This window comes from Cervus canadensis, chromosome 7 (genome assembly GCF_019320065.1).
Source record: "Cervus canadensis isolate Bull #8, Minnesota chromosome 7, ASM1932006v1, whole genome shotgun sequence".
Lineage (NCBI taxonomy): Eukaryota > Metazoa > Chordata > Mammalia > Artiodactyla > Cervidae > Cervus > Cervus canadensis.
In genome coordinates this window covers 16766545-16780230 of record NC_057392.1, presented here as the reverse complement: position 1 = coordinate 16780230, position 13686 = coordinate 16766545, and the positions used below count along the sequence as shown (strand labels likewise).

General features: G+C 41.6%; 1 protein-coding gene across 1 annotated transcript; it reads right to left on the bottom strand.

Annotated features, from left to right (window-relative positions):
• Positions 1 to 289: 289 nt before the first annotated feature.
• Positions 290 to 1257, bottom strand: LOC122445341 (GTP-binding nuclear protein Ran-like). Its single transcript, XM_043474436.1, has one exon. The coding sequence runs from the start codon at positions 1217 to 1219 to the stop codon at positions 569 to 571; it is 651 nt and encodes a 216-aa protein (XP_043330371.1). The 5' UTR covers positions 1220 to 1257; the 3' UTR covers positions 290 to 568.
• Positions 1258 to 13686: the final 12429 nt, after the last annotated feature.

Here is a 13686-nt window from a genome sequence, read left to right as displayed (position 1 = left end):
CCATCTATTTGACATGAAGTGAAGGGACTGGATGCCATGATCTTAGTTTTCTCAATGTTGAGTTTTAAGTCAACTTTTTCACTCTCCTCTTTCACTTTCATCAAGAGGCTCTTTAGTTTTTCTTTGCTTTCTTCTATAAGGGTAATGTCACCTGCATATCTGAGGTTATTAATATTTCTCCTGAAAATCTTTTTTTTTTTTTTTTTTAGATATTTGAAATACAACTTTATTCTGATTCTAAACGAAAAGGAATGGGAATGACAGTAACAAACAAGATTCCACCTCTCAATATTGTCATGTGACTATAGCAGTCTTATATTTGAAACTCAAGGAGGAAACAACTGTGTTCCAAAACACCTAAATATGCAGGTCCAAAAAATGAAGGTATTTTTTTTTTTTTAAACTGCCACATTCACTCCAAAGCCCATCCATCTCCTTCAGCATCCAAAGATTAAGCACATGTTCTGCTTAGCTATATAATAAAGTGGCAAACACGCTGCACCACTGACATCACAGGACAGTTGCCTATAAAACTAGACTTCTGACGCTGGGCCCCAGCTTCACTTTCTCACAGGTCATCATCTTCATCCGGGAGAGCAGTTGTCTGAGCAACCTCTAAATCGTGCTCGTACTGTGCTGCCAAGGCTGGGTCCATGACCACCTCTGGCGGGGCAAAAGCAGGCATGGCGACAAACTCCAAGTTAGGGTCTCCAATCAATTTTCTAGCAAGCCAGAGGAAGGGCTTTTCAAAGTTGTAGTTACTTTTGGCAGAAATGTCATAGTACTGAAGATTCTTCTTTCGGTGGAAGACAATTGACTTTGCCTTAACCTTTCTGTCCTTAATATCCACTTTGTTGCCACACAACACAATTGGGATGTTCTCACACACTCGTACCAGATCTCTATGCCAGTTAGGCACATTCTTGTAAGTAACTCTTGATGTTACGTCAAACATTATAATGGCACACTGAGCTTGTATATAATAGCCATCTCTCAGTCCACCAAATTTCTCCTGACCAGCTGTATCCCATACATTGAACTTAATAGGTCCTCTGTTGGTATGGAACACAAGCGGATGGACCTCAACACCCAAGGTAGCTACATACTTCTTCTCAAATTCACCAGTCAGATGACGCTTCACGAATGTAGTTTTTCCAGTACCACCATCACCAACCAAAACAAGTTTGAACTGAACTTGGGGTTCTCCTTGGGCAGCCATCGCGATGTTACTTCCAGAAGCGTCTCCGCGCCCGTCTGACTGAGCTCTCCTGAAAATCTTGATTCCAGCTTGTGCTTCATCCAGCCCAGCGTTTCTCATGATGTACTGTGTATATAAGTTAAACAAGCAGGGTGACAATATGCAGCCTTGAGATATTCCTTTGTTGTTCCATGTCCAGTTCCAACTGTCACTTCCTGACCTGCATACAGATTTCTCAGGAGGAAGGTCAGGTGGTTTAGTATTCCTTTGTTGTTCCATGTCCAGTTCCAACTGTCACTTCCTGACCTGCATACAGATTTCTCAGGAGACAGGTCAGGTGGTTTAGTAATCCCATCTCTTGAAGAATTTTCCACAGTTTGTTGGGATCCACACAGTCAAAGGCTTTGGCATAGTCAATAAAGCAGAAGTAGATGTTTCTCTGGAACTCCTTTGCTTTTTTGATGATCCAACGGATGTTGGCAACTTGACCTCTGGTTCCTCTGCCTTTTCTAAATCCAGTTTGAACATCCGGAAGTTCACGGTTCACACACTGTTGAAGCCTGGCTTGGAGAATTTTGAGCATTACTTTACTAACGTGTGAGATGAGTGCAATTGTGCAGTAATTTGCACATTCTTTGGCATTACCTTTCTATGGGATTGGAATGAAAACTGACTTTTTCCAGTCCTGTGGGCACAGCTGAGTTTTACAAATTTGCTGGCATATTGAGTGCAGCACTTTCACAGAGTCATCTTTTAGGATTTGAACTAGCTCAACTGGAATTTCATCACCTCCACTAGCTTTGTTCATAGTGATGGTTCCTAAGGCCCACTTGACTTCACATTCCAGGATGTCTGGCTCTAGGTGAGTGATCATACCATCGTGATTATCTGAGTCGTGAAGATCTTTCCTTTATAGTTCTTCTGTGTATTCTTGCCACCTCTTCTTATATCTTCTGCTTCTGTTAGGTCCATACTATTTCTGTCCTTTATTGAGCCCATCTTTGCATGAAATATTCCCTTGGTATCTCTGATTTTCTTGAAGAGATCTCTAGTCTTTCCCATTCTATTGTTTTTCTCTATTTCTTTGCACTGATCACTGAGGAAGGCTTTCTTATGTCTCCTACTGCTATTGCTATTCTTTGGAACTCTGCATTCAAATGGGTATATCTTTCCTTTTCTCCTTGGCCTTTTGCTTCTCTTCTCTTCACAGCTATTTGTAAGTCCTCCTCAGACAGCCATTTTGCTTTTTTGCAATTTTTTTCCATGGGTATGGTCTTGCTCCCTGTCTCCTGTACAATGTCATGAACCTTTGTCCACAGTTCTTCAGGCACTCTGTCTATCAGATTTAATCCTTTGAATCTGTTTCTCACTTCCACTGTATAATCGCAAGGGATTTGATTTTGTTCATACCTGAATGGTCTAGTGGTTTTCCCTACTTTCTTCAATTTAAGCCTGAATTTGGCAATAAGGAGTTCATGATCTGAGCCACAGTCAGCTCCTGGTCTTGTTTTTGCTGACTGTATAGAGCTTCTCCATCTTTGGCTGCAAAGAATATAATCAATCTGATTTCAGTATTGACCATCTGGTAATGTCCATGTGTAGAGTCTTTGCTTATGTTGTTAGAAGAGGGTGTTTGCTATGACCAGTGCGTTCTCTTGGCAAAACTCTGTTAGCATTTGCCCTGCTTCATTCTGTACTCCAAGGTCAAATTTGCCTGTTATTCCAGGTATTTCTTGACTTCTTACTTTTGCATTCTAGTCCCCTATAATGAAAAGGACGTCTCTTTTGGGTGTTAGTTCTAGAAGGTCTTGTCCATCCTCATAGAACCACTCAACTTCAGCTTCTTCGGCATTACTGGTTGGGGCATAGACTTGGATTACTCTGATATTGAATGGTTTGCCTCAAAAATGAACAGAGATCATTCTGTAATTTTTGAGATTGCATCCAAGTACTGCATTTCAGACTCTTTTGTTGACTATGAGGGCAACTCCATTTCTTCTAAGGGATTCTTTCCCACAGTAGTAGATATAATGTTCATCTGAGTTAAATTCACCCATTCCAGTCCATTTTAGTTTGCTGATTCCTAAAATATCAGTGTTCACTCTTGTCATCTCATCTTTGACCACTTCCAGTTTGCCCTGTCATAGACCTAACATTCCAGGTTCCTATGCAATATTGCTCTTTACAGCATCAGACCTTGTTCCTATCACCAGTCACATCCACAACTGGGTGTTGTTTTTGCTTTGGCTCTGTCTTGTCATTCTTTCTGGAATTATTTCTCTACTGATCTCCTGTAGCATATTGGGCACCTACTGAGGGGGGAGTTAATCTTTCAGTGTCTATCTTTTTGCCTTTTCATACTGTTCATGGGGTTCTCAAGGCAAGAAGATTGAAGTGGTTTTCCATTCCCTTCTCCAGTGGACCATGTTTTGTCAGAACTCTCCACCATGACCTGTCTGTCTTGGGTGGCCCTACACGGCATGGCTCATAATTTCATTGAGTTAGACAAGGCTGTAGTCCATGTGACCAGATTGGTTAGTTTTCTGTGATTGTGGTTTTCAGTCTGTCTGCCCTCTGATGGAGAAGGATAAGAGGTTTATGGAATCTTCCTGATGGGAGAGACTGACTGTGGGGGAAACCGGGTCTTGTTCTGATGGGCGGGGCCATGCTCAGTAAATCTTTAATCCAATTTTCTGTTTTCTGGGTACGTGATCCTATTAGACATACCGTACCGCTGGACAGACATTAGAGGAAATGACCCAACTCCTGGGCCAATCGGAGAAGTTGGGCAAGAGGCAAACCATGTGGCCAACACACCCAACGGGCAATGCTGAAGATTGGAAAGGCAAGGGTTGAGGCCTGACAGGTGGATGAAACACTGAGTCAGAGCAGAATTCCAAATGTGTGATGCTGAAAAATCTGATAGCAGGCAGTTAGGTGAGCTGTGGCCAGACCAGGGCAGAGTAATGAAGCCCAGAGCACCAGGCTGGGTGTCAGGAACTGAAGACTGCCCTGGGCCCTAGTCCTCAGGCGCCCAGGGAAAACCATGATGAGTTAAGGGAGATACGGCCAGCTGTCCTTCAGATTCAGCTCCCTCTAAGGCTGATGAGGCAGTCTCCAAAATCTTTTTCTGACCACCTATTTTATGCCCAGCAGTGTGCTAAGCACAGACCACACAGAAAGGAGGCGGAGGGTCTCCCCCACTGGAGAGGGCCCAGGCTGGTGGACACAAGTTAGATTCCAAGACTAACATTGCAGTTCTGTGTTCAGGGCTGGGAGGCCAAAATCTGAGAACACTGAACGCTCCAGCATATTTGGGCTGCAGCAGAGGTTTTCAGGTTGCTTGCATCCTTGGCTGTCTGACACCTGGAATAGGTAAGGTTGAGCTTCCTGGTGGAACATGAGTGACCTTCCTGGAAGGAGCAGGTCAGGGATAAAGCCAAGGGGATCAGGTGGTACCATGGTAGGACTTCTTATCAGCTGGAATCTCCCAACGAAGGTGGGAACTGTGTAAATGACATTCCAAGACAAGGCAGGTGTGTTTTAAACCCTCTTTAAGAGGACTCACCACCTACTTCTTTGTTGTGCTCTGGAGCAAAGAGCAGGTGTCCTCTTCATCTTGAAAGTGAAAGTGTTATTTACTCAGTCATGTCTGACTCTTTGTGATCCCATCAACTGTAGTCTGTCAGGCTCCTCTCCATGGAATTCTCTAGGCAAGAATATTGGAGCAGGTTGCCATTTCCTTCTCCAGGTGATCTTCCTGACCCAGGGATCAAACCCAGGTCTCCCACATAGCAGGCAGATTCTTTACCATCTGAACCCCTACTGGAGTTGTAAGGGCTTGAGAGGTTGGTCATTCAAAATATCACAAAATAGAAAAATTCAGAAACTCTTGAAAATCAAATGTTAGTGGGTATGGGACTAGCAACCTTGTGAGGTGTCTACAATAAATCTTGAGAGTTGTCAACATATTTCAGGGAAAAGATAGAAAGCAGCATGTAATTATAAGTGGAATCTTGACAACGTGAGAGACAGAAGTGCCCATCACAACCAGACCCTCCTGCTCTGGGTAACCCAACATCTCCTGTCTCATTAACACCAACTTCTTGAGATGTTCTTGGTTATCTGTCTGTCTCCACAGAGCCACAGAAAATTTATCTTTTTCCTGACTTCCTCTTCATGATAGATGTGAAGGCCGTGACATGTGGGGGTTAAGAGCCCAACCTCTAGAGACTGCATGCAGGATAAATCTAGCTCTGCCATGACCAGTCCTCTGAGCCTACACAAATTGACTTAACCTCTCTGAATTTGGCATCAGGCTAGTAGAAGTAAAGCATTCATCACATGAATATAGAGACAATGACAGTTGCTGTTATAATTATCATTAAAATGACTATTGCTTTTAACTTAGATTTCCATTTACTGTGTAATCATTAATGTCTCTAAGACAGTGCAGACCAGGTGACACCTGATAGAGGATTCTCAGAAGCTTGATTCCATGAAGTGAAATTGTTTATAACTACGCCCTAGCCCAGGGGTTTGCAAACTTTCTCTATAAAAGGCCAAGTAGTAAATATTTTTGGCTTGGAGACCATATGGTCTGTGTTACAACTACTCAACTCTATGGTCACAGTCAAAAACAACCATAGGCAATACATATGCAAATGGGTGTGGCTGTGATCCAATTAAATGGTATCTACGAAAAGAATTGGCTGACTGGACTTGAGCCATAATTTGTCAACCCCTGCTGCAGCCCTTGCCCATGTGCAGTGAGGTATTCCTAAACAGAACTCTGAAGGCCAGGGCGCATGACAGAGTTGGACACAATGACACTTGAGTCTCCATTTTGTCATTCTGGAAATATGATTTACTTTCCCCATGCCTCAGCTTCTTCTTCTGCAAAACCTACAGAATAGTACCTCCCACACAGGGTTATTGAGGATTAAAGATCTCAAGTATATAAGAGATAAGCGGGTAAAAGATGTAATGTATATAAACGAGGTGAAGTAAGTGGGTTTATTTCAGGTATTTTCACATGAGTTTACTTCTTCTCTGTCCAACTAGATTGTGAGTTTGTTGAAGGCTGAATGCTTGTCATCTGCTTCCTTTGTTTTTCTCAGCCTCCTCTCTAGATCCTAGAAAAGTCCTCTGCACAAAGCAGGGCATTGTCTGCATTCACATTCTGGTAATTCTGTGAAGATCAATTGTTCTTAGTTGCAGACAATAGGAACCAGCACTTGCTAAGTGAAAGAAAATCCATTTGTTGGAGGAACATGTACAAACCAGGGGAGTTAGGCTGGAGCAAGGCAGGGATCCAGGCTACATCTGAACATGGACTCCTCCCTCTGCTCCTGAACTGCACCATCAAGAACAATTCCCCACAGTTCCTGCATCTCCAGAAGATTAGCAGTCTGTCATGAACTGAATGTTTACATCCTCCCAAATACATATGTTGAAATTCTAACCCCCAAATGTGATGGTATTAGGAATTGAGGTCTTTGGGTGATTAGACCATGAGAGAAGAGCCTCAATGAACAGGATTAGTGCCCTTATGAAAGGGACCCTGAGAGCTTCCCCCACTTTTCCCACCATGTGAAGATATAAGAGGAAGACCACAGTCTGACATTCAGAAGAGGATTCTAACCAGAACCCAGCCATCTGGCACCCTGATCTTGGAGTTTCAGTGTCCAGAATTATGAGAAATAAAAATTTATTGTTGATAAGCCACACAGGCTATGGTTCTTCATTATGGCAACCCTAAACTGACTAGGAAGAAATCCCAGGCAGGAATCTCTGCATGGCTAATCTCTGCCAATACCCTGGCTAGAAGGAGACAAGGAAAAAAAACTTTATTCAGACATTTTGACCTCTGAAATGAAAGCACTTTACCAAGTCCCTGAATGACAGAGTCCTCCAAATAAGAAAGATTTGGGGGAATGGACAACCAAAAGAATGGCAAATATCTACTATACTGATCATCCACTAACCTCAGCCACTAGTTTGTGGGGAATGTTTGGATCACAACATGTGCTACTACCACTGTGAATTTCAAAGTGGTTGCTCATCAGGTAGTCAATGGGATGAACTAAGTCCTCTGAGCTCTCACCTTTGGTCCCTTATGGTGGTTTTCACAATGCCCTCACCCCTGTGCATGTCAGACTGATTTCTAACAGGCAGAACCTACAACTTTGTCAGAGGCTTGTCCTTGGGACAGCCTGGAACTCATCCTGCCTGCATGTAAGGTCAACTCAAGGTGCATGGGTAATTCTAACCCACAGGGCCATCCCTTAACCAATAATTTATAGGGTTTGAATGTAAAAATACTTCAGCTCACTTGCCCCTTGAATAGGATCATAATGGAGTATGCATTTTACATCATTTCCCAAAACTTCTTCAAAGGATTTCACTTCAGTTGCACACTATGGTAGCTGCCTTATTAGTGTACCCCTTACAGACTGCATTCCCTTTCTTATATTACTATTAATACACACATTCTTCTGCCCACATCTCCCAAGATTGCAAATAAACTGTGTGCACTCAATCTGTGTCTCTATATATGAATGTTGGCACACTATTTTATAGACATACCAGGAATGTTGAAGTGACTCACCACAAAGCCCTGTAGTCTGCAAGAACAATTGCAGATGCCTAACTAGACAAATCAGAGAATGCTGTTTCCTTTCCCTCTTAAAGAATTAGTATTAGAATTAGAGTGCCTGTGTTCATAAAAAAAATGACCCTATGATGAAAACACTGATGCTAGGAAGAAAGGGAAAGAAAGAGGAAGGCTATTCAGGAGAATCAGAAGGACAAAAGAGCATGGGTCTTGGACTTCTGGAAGATGATAAGGCAAGTTGCTTTGAGGCAACAGGGTAAGAGGGAACTCCCTAAACCCCAGAAAAACAAGATATGAGAAGCAAATAAGAAGGGCTGAAAACCACTGGGTAATCAAAACCAAAGACATTCTTCAAGGCCCTTCAGAAGAAGCTGTCAGGTCAACTCTCTGTGACTGAAAAAGCACAAAGCCATCAAGTCCCAAAACTGAAGGGATTCATCTCCATGTTTCTGATGGCATGCGGCAGCTTTCAGGGCTGCTCTTTTCTCCTGGGAATTAGGAAGAATAAGAGGCTCTTGTTAGATGTTCTTGTACTAGAAGGCTGATAACATGAACATATTTTCTCTCTCCACTGCATCCTGAAAATTGAATTGTAACAATAAAGATCAGATAATTGTGCTGAAGCACTGAACTCTTTATGAAATAATAGCCTGAGTGTTGAACTCTAATCTCATTCCCCACTTTGTTGCAAAAGGCAAGGATTTGGCTGTCACCTGACTCTGAACAGGTAGGAGGATGGAGCATTAGCCACTAGGTGCTCTGAGGTCAAAGTTCCCTCTGGTGAAGGAAGTCATCATGGAAGGGCAAAGGTGACCATTTCTTAGAGGAGAGAAAGGTGCTTGGAATTGAAGGAGGGCTAAGAATAGAGGTGGAGAAGGAATAATGAACTGGTTGGTTGTGGAGATGAAAGGCACCAAAAGAGTAGCTGGATTCTAGCTTTCACCCAAAAAGCATTTAGGAGGGAAAAACTTGGGATCAATTTGGGTGAGGAATCCTTAGAGTTGTTGGTGTCCCATCCTCCTGCAGAAGTAAAGTACACAAATTTGGGCAGCAGAGACAATCTGGTTAATACAGGGAAATTTGACTAGTTGTTATTGTTCAGTCACTAAGTTGTGTTTGACTTTTTGCGACCCCATGGACTGCAGCAGCCAGGCTTCCCTGTCCTTCACTATCTCCTAGAGTTTGCTCAGACTCTCCATTGAATTGGTGTGGGTGATGCCACCTAACCATCTCATCCTCAGTCATCCCCTTCTCCTGCCTTCAATCTTTTCTAGCATCAGGATCTTTTCCAATGAGTAGGGTCTTCACATCAGGTGGCTAAAATATTGGAGCTTTAGCATCATATTCATTGGAAGCAATGAATATTCAGGGCTGATTTCCTTTAAGATTGACTGGTTTGATCTCCTTGCTGTCCAAAGGATTCTCAAGAGTGTTCTCCAGCACCACAATTTGAAAGCATCAATTCTTCAGTGCTCAGCACTCTCTATGGTCCAACTCTCACATCCATACATGACTACTGGACAAATTGTGGCTAAAACATATTTATTTGTAGACTTAGCACTGAACAATGTCATTGTCATGATATACAAAAAAGATTCTGGACTAGATGCAAGGGCTGCAGGGAGTTGTCACAGTGGTCCCAGTAGCTGAAATATGCAGGGCTGATTACAGATAGATTTTTCCACTGATGATGAAGACCATGATTCCCTTTCCTGAGTCATAGCTGAGGCCTCTTTAGCGCTTCTAATGGAGAGGAGAGCAGATATCCATTTTGAGTCTTCTTGAATGCCAAGAAGTTCTTATGGTAAGAGGTGTGGTCCAGGTGCCCTAGGTCATATCACTTCACCTATGGTTGCAGGTAGTAACTTTTTATTTTTTGGCATCGCTGTGTGGCTTGCAAGATTTCAGTTTTCAAAACAGGGATTAAAACCAGGTCACTGCTGTGAAAGCACCAAATTCTAGCCACTTGAACACTAGGGAACTCCCCTAGTAAATATGTTTCATAAAGATTCAAAAACATGGTTGACTCTCTCCCTAGGCTGGTCACTTCTCTTTCTGAAATCCAGGTATGATTTCTCCAAAAGTTTAGGTGGAGTGGTTTTATATTCTGGTCAATACATGCACAGGCATGCAAATGCAATGCAAATCATACTAGGTCATTAATAACTGCAGGCACTGGTGAGTGACAGACGTGAAATAAATGAGTTCCTGCACATTTCTTTACTTAATCTTTTAAAAATGAGTTCTGAGCTTTCTGTGAGCTACACTTCAAAATGTGTCTTCTCTTCTGAACTTAAGGTAGTGTTTATAAGAATATTTCACTAATATGAATGTGCAGTTACTCAATAATTACTCAAAGAATTATATATGCTTATATAATTCTAGAGAATTATTTACCTAATCAAATATGTAAAAGTTGAAGAGATATAAAAATGTTTAAAATATCAAATGTCAAGGTCTAAACTCTAATGAAACTTTAGTTAGTTAGTTCAGTTGCTCAGTCGTGTCCGACTCTTTGCAACCTCAAGGGTTGCAGGATGCCAGGCTTCCCTGTCCATCACCAACTCCCAGAGCCTACTCAACCTTATGTCCATCACGTCGGTGATGCCATCCGACCATCTCATCCTCTGTCGTCCCCTTGTCCTCCCGCCTTCAATCTTTCCCAGCATCAGGATCTTTTCCAGTGAGTCAGTTCTTCACATCAGGTGGTCAAAGTATTGGAGTTTCAGCTTCAGCATCAGTTCTTCCAATGAATATTCAGGACTGATTTCCTTTAGGATTGACTGAAACCTTAGAGAAGAGATTAAATAGATCACAGACCAAAAAGCACCAGTGACAAGGAAGACAGATGTCATCTTTGAAGAAAAAGATGACTGCAGAAGAAGTGAAGAGTGAACACAGTTTTCTTTGAGAATTCCTGTATTAACCAGGCTGTCTTTGCCGCCCAATTTCATTTTGACTGGGGCATGAAGAGCTTTTACTGTTGTTCACCTAAATTTGGTTCTAGACCTTTTTTCTTCCCTAAATCCCCTTTGGGTAAGAGCTGGAATCCATCTATAGATAACCAAACAGAAAGAATGAATTTGAATAACCAACAAACAGTAATCAATAGAGGTGCCATTAACATTAGGAAGTGGCAACAAACGGGAAGGCTTCAATGAACTTGTTCTCTTTCCTACAGCATCCCCTTTAGTTCAATTTGATTTTAAAAAATCTCTTTCCTATATAGAATAGAGCACTGCCCTGGTGGCTCAGACAGTAAAGAATCCATCTGCAATGCAGGAGACCAGGGTTCAATCTCTGGGTTGGGAAGATTCACTGGAGAAGGGAACAGCTACCCACTCCAGTATTCTTGCCTGGAGAATTCCATGGACAGAAGAGCCTGGCAGGCTACAGTCCATGGGGTTGCGAAGAGTCAAACACGACTGAGCAACTTTCACATCACTTCTATGTCCTATTACCTTAGCCTTTTCATGGTCATGAACAAATTACAGGAAGAAGAAACCCACTTTGACAGAATCTGCTCATTCTGGAATGCTATGGTGCTTACTCAAAGCAGTCAACTTAAGTGCTGTTATTTAAGAATGGAATTGTCTGTTGAACTTACAATTAAGCTTATAGATCAGTAGGTAGAATATGTGAATGCATTAGTTTTCTGTTGTTGCATGACAAACTGCCATAAGCTCTGTGACTTGTGGCACACATTTCTTATAGTTTCTGTGGGTCAGGATTCCTGGCATAGCTTAACTAGGTCCTCTGTTCAGGATGTTACAAAGCTTCACTCAAGGTGTTGGATAAGGCTGTGATCTCATCTGGAGGTTCAACTGGGGAGGAATCCATTTCCAATCAGATATTGACAGAATTCATCTACTTGTGATTGTTAGGAAAGATGATCCTGGTTTCTTGCTGGTTATTGACTGGAGGACATTCTCAATCCTAGAGGCTGTTATCTGCAGATCTTTATCATGTGGGTTTTCCAATATGGCCATTTACTTCATCAAGCCAGCAAGGAGCCTCTCTAGAGCAAATCTGCTTGCAAGACAGAGGCTTATCCAACATAACATAATCATGAGAGTGACATCTTATTACTTTTACTGTATTGATTAGAAGCATATCCCAGGTCTCATTTTCACTCAAGGGGAGAGGATTACACGAGGTTGTGAACGTCAGGAGATCTAAATCATGGAGGGCCATCTTAGACTCTGTCTGCACAGTAAATACTCAACTACTAAGTATTGAGATCTTCTGAAAGGATGTATATTCTTCTCAGGAGTTACGTAGGGTCATCTGATGGCATGAACCCCAAGCAGCAATGACTGCTCTCCTCCAGTGCTCTCTCATACCTCTGTGATCTGTATTTCCATAGTTCAACTTGGAAAGGATTCACTTTCTTAGACATCAGTACCTGCAATTACAGTAGCTGTAGCAAACAATCAGCCTCTGGATGACATCTTAGCAGATACTAGGTCACCACAGAGAAGGACCAAAGAGGCCTCCTTTGTCCCTATATTTGAAAGTGTATGAGTAGCAGAATCCATAAAAACTAGGCTGTTTTAGACCCACAGACATACAGAATAGACTCACGGTTGGCAAGGGAGAGGGTGGGTGGAGGAGGGAAGGATTGGGAATTTAGGGTTAGCAAATGTAAACTATTATACATAGTGTGGATAAACAACAAGATCCAACTGTATAGTACAGGGAATGATATTCAATATGCTGTGATAAACCATAATGGAAAAGAATATTTAAAAAATGAATGAATGTACGTGTATAACTGAATCACTCTGCTGAGGAGCAGAAATTAACATTATAAGTCAACATACTTCAAAAGAAAAAACCATACTTTAAAAAAAGAAGCTGTTTTTACCTGAGAAGAAAGCTAAACAAACAACTACTGGAATCAATTCATCCATTGATTTGTGAGTAATATAGACTTACCATGGCATCAACTTCACCTTATTTTTACCTTTTCTTCAAAGAAACACTTGTTTCTTTGATTTTTTCCATGGAAATTTTTCATAGAATGCTTCATGACTGGCTTTACATGGATCTGGTTCCAAACTTGTTTTATCCTTGAAAACATTCTCAAGTGTCAAGTAAATCAACAATCTAAAGTCGGGAAAGATTCTAGCCCCAACAATGTCGAGATTGTTAATGAAAAAGAGATTGCTGACTGAACCTGCCATAGATTTCTGGAGTCATCATTACGTGGTTGTGCTTCAGTGCTCTAAAATAATGGTACTTTAATCTCAGGTTCACTCATCACCATCTGAAGAAGAAAAAAAATGCTAAAGATATAAAATCCTCAGGAAAGTTTAAGGTGCTGCCTCTTTGCAATAAAATATGGTCTTATTTCAACACTGCAGTGTAATTTTTTTTTCCCTTCTAGTACTGAGTTACTTGGTCTTATGCACTCGAACTTAGATTCATGGCTTAATGTGAGAAAGTCTCACTTTGCTTTAAAATTCCAGCTTTTGTGAAACTGTTTTGTGAAACTGTTTTCTCTATAAATAATGGGTTTTCTTACTCCTTCTGAAATGTACTTATTGTCTATAATAGAGATTCAGCTGTGTCCTTGGTGCTCTGCAGAGGGAAATGCATGCAGGCCAGCGGCATGGAGCCCAGGCTGCATTAAAGTCTGAACAGGAAACATCCCGAGGAATGTAATGGATCAAAAATGATATAATTGGATATTCTTATGCACATATGTTTTGCATTTAATTGACCCCTTTGTGACAGTTGGCATATTTGACAACCTCCTAAAACAAAGAACAAACAAAAAACTCTCTCTTATTCTGGAATACCATGTGTTATCTATCCCATCCTGATACACTTAATAGTATTCTCTTTTTAAAAATCTACCTCTAATCCC